Source organism: Folsomia candida, unplaced genomic scaffold (genome assembly GCF_002217175.1).
Source record: "Folsomia candida strain VU population unplaced genomic scaffold, ASM221717v1 Fcan01_Sc031, whole genome shotgun sequence".
Taxonomy (NCBI): Eukaryota; Metazoa; Arthropoda; class Collembola; order Entomobryomorpha; family Isotomidae; genus Folsomia; species Folsomia candida.
In genome coordinates this window covers 266753-273924 of record NW_019091223.1, presented here as the reverse complement: position 1 = coordinate 273924, position 7172 = coordinate 266753, and the positions used below count along the sequence as shown (strand labels likewise).

Sequence of the window (7172 nt, the reverse complement as noted above, 5' to 3'; positions counted from 1 at the left end):
AATGTAAGCAAAATCCCAAAAATTTTAGTGAAGCAGGATTTTACTCTACTGGATATGGAGATCGGCTTTCTTGTTATTATTGTGGAATAATAATCCATAATTGGCTGCCAAGTGATGATCCCTGGATTGAACACTCTATTCATTCAAGTGACTGTCCATTCCTCTCTTTGCACAAACCTAAATTGCAGACTATTTTATCGAAGGATTTAGACCAAAGTTATACTTACCAAAAATATAATGTAATTTTGTAATGCTTTTATATATTTTCAGTTTTATCAAGATAATTATTTTATTGTTTTATTATTTTTTTATTACAGAGTCTATGCAAACAAATAAATTCGTCAAAGGATGAGAATGATGAAAATCAAGAAAATGCTACTCTTACACTCCTTCATAGCCTGATGGAAACATTTCTGTGTTCGGTGTGTAAACTCGAAGAAGCTAATTACATGTTCACTCCATGTTGTCACATTTGCTCCTGCTTTCCATGCTCTACTACCCAAGACCTATGTCCTATTTGTAGATGCCAAATTAAGGGAATAACAAAAGTTTTCAAACCTTAAACTGTACATATTTTATTTATTATTTATATATTTGTAATTGTAATCATTTTATTGTTATGTTTAAACTGTACAATAATTCACTAAATAAATAATTGGTACTTGTTAATTTTAAATATTTTACTTGTTGTACGTAGGAATCAAAAAATGATTGTGAGCAAGTGTACTAATTCCATTGGGTAAAATAAAACGTTTCGAATCAAAACTATGCAAAGCTACTTTTGTATAATTTGCAGTTGTTAGTTTATGATTCTTTGAACGAATCAAATTCATTCTGCACATATATTTTCTTTGCTCAAACAAAGTCTCGATAAAAGCTTTATGAGTTACATGTTTTCGTACTAAAGATTGTTTGACTCCTTTCATAGCAATCTTATGGATATTCTTGCCTGCAAAGGAATACATTTTTGGAGAAACACCCACAAAACTATACATGATTTTTCCGTTACTCTCGTCCTTCATTTTACCAATCACTTTTTTATTTTCTGTAGAATAAAGTGGATGAGTGTGGTCAAAATCACTAAAGTCAAAATCATTTTTCACCAGTCTTAAATCAGCATAAAGATCAGCGGTTTTAATTTGATAGGCTAAGCTGTCCGTATCTGTAAAAAGGAACCTGGCTTTAATTCCATACCATTTTTTGATCGTGTCATAATGCCAAACCTGCATAAACAACTTGCTGAGATCTAAAACCGAAAACGCTGTATATATTGGCTTATCCAATACAATACTAGGTTTACTCATGAAAACAAGTACCAAGTTTGGAGAAAGAATCTCAAATTTTCTGAAGTTCGAAAGCCTGGAATAATATTTTGCTGTTTCAATACTATTAACTATATATACATTTTGCTGATTCCTAACATTCATCATGCTACGTCCAAAAATTGCGTTAACTATTAGCTTGAAGTTCTAGCTTAACTTTTGTGCTCAGAAGAGCAGCATCCCAGCTGAAGCCTGGGAGACTAAAATAGTGACAAGGGTCAAGCTTAAAGTTAGAAATTGCCATATCCCTGTAGCTTTCAAAAACGCATGCCAACAGAAGTACATCTGTTGTTAAATATATGTCGTGGTACGAACCCAGGTCAGTGCATTCGGTTTCAAACACTGACTTACCAAAATCATAATCCTCTTGTGAAATCCCTTCACAAGTGAGGGTGTTATAAAACTCTGAAATATCGGGAAATTTGGTTTCCTTAAATTTATCCCAAGAACTGAAATAAGAATATGGATAGACACCTTTCCTTGAGAGTTTTACTGCCCGTTCTTTTGAAAAATGTTGTATCATTATACCAAACTTGTCATCAAAGCCTTCGGGTTTTGCATGAAGGTTTGTTACAAGAGTATCTAAAGATTTGGGCAGATGCATGAAAGAATCTATGAACATGAACTTATCACAAATAATGCCTATAAATTTTTCAGAGTTTTGAGGGATAACGAACGTATTCCCAGAACCAAATTTCGTTGCTGAACTTAACAGCAGGTGAGAGTCATAATTTCTAAAATTATGCATAAGTACAGGGATTTTGACTTTTTGAATATACGAAGAATTACATTCTCTATGAGCAGCTCCTCTAAATAATCCAGTATTGTGATCATGATCTCGAACTTTTATAGATTGGTGATCAAAATCATGCTCACAAATGTGGCAGGAATCTGCCATAGAAAAATCATATTCTTCCTCTAGAGAAAGTTGTTTCATAGCGATATGGATTTTGTTCCTTTGTATGCAAAAGCTAGCTTGTAGATTCACTTCATCTATAAATTTGTCAATGCTATTTGGACCACGATATTTCGATGTATGAACCAGTTTCTTATTTGGGCCAGTTACTGCAAGATTATATCCTGAAATTTCGTGTTTATCTATTGAGGTCGTACTGGTATTATAGTCTGTGAGTATTGCTTCAAAATCTCCATACATCACAAAGTTACACTTTAGTTTATTACTAAGTTTTTTACTCTCAAAAGAGCAGAATGGAATTTTTCCATCAACGACTGAAGGAACAGAAACCTTTTGAGTTTTAAACTCAAAACCCAAGAATGTTTACGATTTTATGCGTTCTGCTATTTGCATGAGGTGTTAGGCGTAAAACGTTAAGCTGCTCTTCTTGATCAATACCAAACACATTAATACCAATTTTAATATGTTTGTGCCGCTTTTCGAATGCTATGATATCTTTCAACGATGTTGGAAACTTTAACGAAGAGAAATCGTAGTGAGTTTTAAATTTTTCATATTGAGATATTCTTCCACGATGCCTGTTATCTACTGAATCTCCGTGCATGCAGATCAGAAAAGCTGAAACAAAGCAATCATTTTCCTTATTATCGGGATTCACAATGGCATTCTTATTTTTCAGATGGCTGGGAATGATGCACGAACATCCACCCTTTAATATTTCAAACTGAGCTGTTCGTATGTCACAGCCTTTCACTTCATCTAATATCCAACCACTGCCATTTCGTTCGAAGATTTCCACATTATTATCGATTTCATTAACCATGTCACAAAAGATTCTATTAATGTAGAGGGGACTGAGGATAATTTTAAGAGAAGAATTAAAATATTGTTCTGTTGTTTCCATGAATTCTACCTCTTCTTCATCCACGCTTGGATGCATACGTTTAAATTTACACAAAAGCGTTATTTGAAACTTAATGCTATTATAAATTGAAACATTGTGAAATAGAATCTGATTAATTTTAAACTTAAATCTATTAAAAAAATCCCTAACAGAAATAATATTATTATCCTCATGTGTATTTCTAAATTTGTAAGTTTTCATAAAGCCTTGAAAGGCTTCAATTTCAGAGAAAGGGAAAGCATTCAGTCGTAGCCCTCTTCCTCTTTGATCAAATTTCATGGATTTTATAACTCCTCTTTTATGAGCTTCATTGTGCTCTATAAGATCAAAAATGTTGGCTGAGAAGTCACAATATTCACATCTATGATGAGTATTCATATGTACTTCTAACAATTTAGACGACCTGAATGACATGGTACAATATCGACACAATTTTCTCTTGTTTTCATCTCGGTGCCTTAGTAAATGTGACGCAAAATGCTGACGATTTAAGAATCTCTTAAAACATTTCAAGCATTGGAATGTTGTCTTCTTAATACGAGGAGCCTGCCAAAATAAAACAACAATCTCAGTAACTATCAACAGTTTATACACATTCTTGTCTAAGTGATCTCACCATTTTCTTTGTGATGTAAATCTCTCAACTATTATTAGGTTGCTCCGAATGAAGTACTCATACACTAAGCACGGAGAAAAAAAAACAAATTTTGAGAATTAATTGTATAAATTTAAACTTGGAAATTTAAAAATAATAAATAAAAATTAACTTACCAAAATTTCCAAAATCAAAGTCAAGAAGTGTGTATTCTAAAAAATGCTTGTGAGAAAATATGTATGACAACATCTTTTTTTATATCTCGGCGTGACGTCATTATCTTAATACCAGGAATGTGTTTACATATAATAAAACATACCATCACTTCAACTCCAATACTGTAAAAAATATTAATTACCACTTACCACTATTAACCGTATTTTGTAAATAATTGAATTAGTAACCCCTAGGGAGTTATTACATTTTTACGGTATGTACTTATTTTGGAATTTTTTTTGTAAATTACTAAGACTATAAAAACAATTGGCAAAATAATGAGCAAGTTAGTCAATGTTTCAACATTACGTGCAAAGGATTTCCAAAGAAGAAATAAAAACTTTAAAAACTCCAAAATGTCTCAGGGTAAGTTTTCCTAAAACACAAATAAATTAATTTTAAGAAACTAAACAAGCTTTAGGAAAATTTTCAAATGTTGATAAAATATAAACTTGAAATCTTAAATAAATTCCAATATTTACGTAAATTTTAGCAGGGATAAACGCAGTGGCAAGAGCACGAAAAATCTTAGAGGAGGCTAAGCCAGGAAGTCGAGAGTCTGAGGACGCACGAGCTTTTCTTCTTTCTCACCGTCGACAACATATGAAGCATATGTGCCTTCATCATCTTACAAAGGTCCTATTTCGCTTAATTTTGCTCCCGAAGGGGAAAGAAGTGACGATCCTAGTGGACAAAATATTGTCCATTGGGAGGGCCAGCTAGGTCAGGGGTTTTGGCTAAAAAAAAATGGGCAGGCTTATGTCTGCATCAGAAAGAATCAAACCACAGGGGCAAACCTGTCGTTTAAATATTTTCAATCGTTGGTTGCAGCTTACCCTGCAAACAAAGATTGACACAGACCCTGATTATACTACCTGGATCCCATAAATCCTTTCAAAATTAAACTGAATTCTATTTTTTCTTTACCTCTCTTAAGCTGAACAAGTTGGTTGGTCAGAGGAAGTAGATTCTAATCAGGGCGTCTATAAAAATTCGGAAGATCTTATAATTATTTCAAATAACGATTATATAATGGGACATACACAGTTTTTTCACTTCTTGCCTATAACACTCCAAAGAAAATTAAAATTTGTTAAATCATGTAACGTAGCTATGACTTCGATTTTCCAAGCCAAAGAAAGCTTTCTTTTACCTGACAATTTTTGGTATCCCGTTTTGATGGTATCTCCTCATTATATGGATTGAATGTAGTAGTTGATTTCCTACATATTTCAAATATATAAAAATAAGTCGATAATTATAATAGTTTGACTAACAATTGAAGTTTAAATAAAAAATGTATAAATATTAACCTTCTAGACGACTATAGAACGGTCCACTTTATTAGGAAGACCTTTGAAAGTAAATTTCCAACAAAGTTGCACCCTCAATCTGCTGGTTATGATTTGTACTGTCAATCCGGAGCGTTACTTAAAGCAGGGGAAATGATATTGATGGATATTGGGATTCAAGTTAAATTACCGTTGGGCCATGTTGGTTTGATTAAACCAAGGTCTGGGTTAGCGTTGCGGCATAAAATTGACGTCATGGGGGGCGTGGTCGATGAAGATTTTGAAGGAACTTTGGGGGTTATGCTAATCAACCATGGGAAACTTCCATATCAAGTTGAACTTGGGGATCGTGTTGCTCAGTTCTTGATTATAAAACTCCATAATGGACCGTTGAAGAAGTCTACGTTTGATGAAGTTATTACCACCACAGCACCTGTTGCTTCTCGGCGTGGAGCCAAAGGATATGGCTCCTCTGGAAAATAAAAACGAGCAATTTTTACTATATTCAATATAAACTAAGTAAAATTTACTTAAACTTAAATATCTTCGCAGCTAATGTTAAAATTTCACCATCCTTCCTGCACGACCCTTGATTCAATAAATAAAACACACGCACAAACTTAATCCAAATATTTAATCTAATAACTGAAATAAATGTCCTCAAAAATGTTAATATTTGTTACATAAAATGTCTCCTATATTGAACTGTACCTGAAGAACATGCTTGCATTAGTTGGTGGGCGAGCTCACCAGCTTGTTGGAGCTACTAGTGGAAGAAACTTTTCTCTCTTGGTCGAGTTACTTTTACTTTCCGCTGTAAGACACAATGTTGCAGTAAGACGGAATATGTAACTTGAAAAGAAAGAAAAAATAATAATGAAAATCATAACTAAAATCTAAAATAATTAATGAACTAAGCATACCAAGCTTAATTTTGCAAATATTTTGCAATGAAACATGCGTATTTTCATATGTACATATATTTCATGTAACCTACACACTTACCAGAAAATAAAACCTTCATTTATCATCCTATCTTTGGTGCTGTTGTTACAATTTATTGATATCAATCTCCATCCTGTATGACCCTTCATCACACAAACACACACACACACACACACACACACACACTTTTGCAAGTATTTATTGCAATATTAAGATTGAAAATATTAATATTGAAAATAATCTCCTCTCAAATGTGAATATTTGCTTTGCAAATTGCACGTTGCATTTAAGTTGATATTAGTAGTAGTGAATAACGTGCATGGCTTACATTAGTTAATGAGCAAGCTCCTTGTAGCAGCAGCTGCTCGGAGAGAAAACTTTTTCTCCTGGTGGAGCTTTTATTTCACTGGTCTCCCATCCGCACGCTAGGGTGCGGAAGCACCTCGCTAGTAGAAGAAACTGCTAGTAGAAGAAACTTTTTTTCATTTTAATATTTTGTAAACTTTCTCTCTTTCACTTTCTCTCTTTCACTGGTCGCACTTCCGCTCCAGCGGAGCGGAAGTGCGACCATAAGCTCATCAAATATATTTAAAGTAGTAAAAACTACTTAAAATCGTAAATGTCGGAAAAGTGCATGCCATGTTTGATGCTTGTCCAAGACGCTGATCGACGTGAGCTTAGTATCCTACGTCTTTAGTTAGGGACCAGAGAAAAGTAGATACGTCTCCCTAAAGACGACCTAGAAGGCTTAAATCCATAAGAATGCATAAGCCATAGACTGACCAATACGACCCCAGAGATCCGTTTTCGACCCCCCCCCCCCCCAACTTTTTCACCGTAATAAATCTGTAATAAATCTGTTATCTCCGATATTCAATTTTCTTACCAGCCTGGAAAGGTTGGTTATTTGTTACCTCCTTCAAACCCGCATGGCAATAATTACTCCTACCCGGCAACAAGATTATTGTCCTGACCGTTGAGC

General features: G+C 33.9%; 2 protein-coding genes and 1 long non-coding RNA gene across 4 annotated transcripts; 1 reads left to right on the top strand and 2 right to left on the bottom strand.

The window, feature by feature from the left end:
- Positions 1 to 886: 886 nt before the first annotated feature.
- Positions 887 to 3955, bottom strand: LOC118439162. 2 transcript variants are annotated; one of them, XM_035860248.1, is made up of 4 exons: positions 3914 to 3955; positions 3759 to 3822; positions 3534 to 3688; positions 887 to 3459 (listed from the first exon to the last, which is right to left on the bottom strand). In XM_035860248.1, exon 4 carries the CDS (start codon positions 2476 to 2478, stop codon positions 1450 to 1452), a length of 1029 nt encoding a protein of 342 aa, XP_035716141.1. In that variant the 5' UTR covers positions 2479 to 3459; positions 3534 to 3688; positions 3759 to 3822; positions 3914 to 3955; the 3' UTR covers positions 887 to 1449. The 2 variants fall into 2 exon arrangements, with proteins under 2 accessions (XP_035716141.1, XP_035716142.1); XM_035860249.1 differs by lacking the exon at positions 3914 to 3955 and having other exon boundaries at positions 3759 to 3900.
- Positions 3956 to 3979: 24 nt separating this feature from the next.
- Positions 3980 to 4573, bottom strand: LOC118439163. Its single transcript, XR_004837260.1, has 2 exons — positions 4436 to 4573; positions 3980 to 4329 (listed from the first exon to the last, which is right to left on the bottom strand). It is a non-coding gene; the product is annotated as an uncharacterized LOC118439163 (long non-coding RNA).
- Positions 4574 to 5398: 825 nt separating this feature from the next.
- On the top strand, positions 5399 to 5728 carry LOC118439134 (probable deoxyuridine 5'-triphosphate nucleotidohydrolase). Its single transcript, XM_035860183.1, has one exon. The coding sequence runs from the start codon at positions 5399 to 5401 to the stop codon at positions 5726 to 5728; it is 330 nt and encodes a 109-aa protein (XP_035716076.1).
- The last annotated feature ends 1444 nt before the right edge of the window (positions 5729 to 7172 follow it).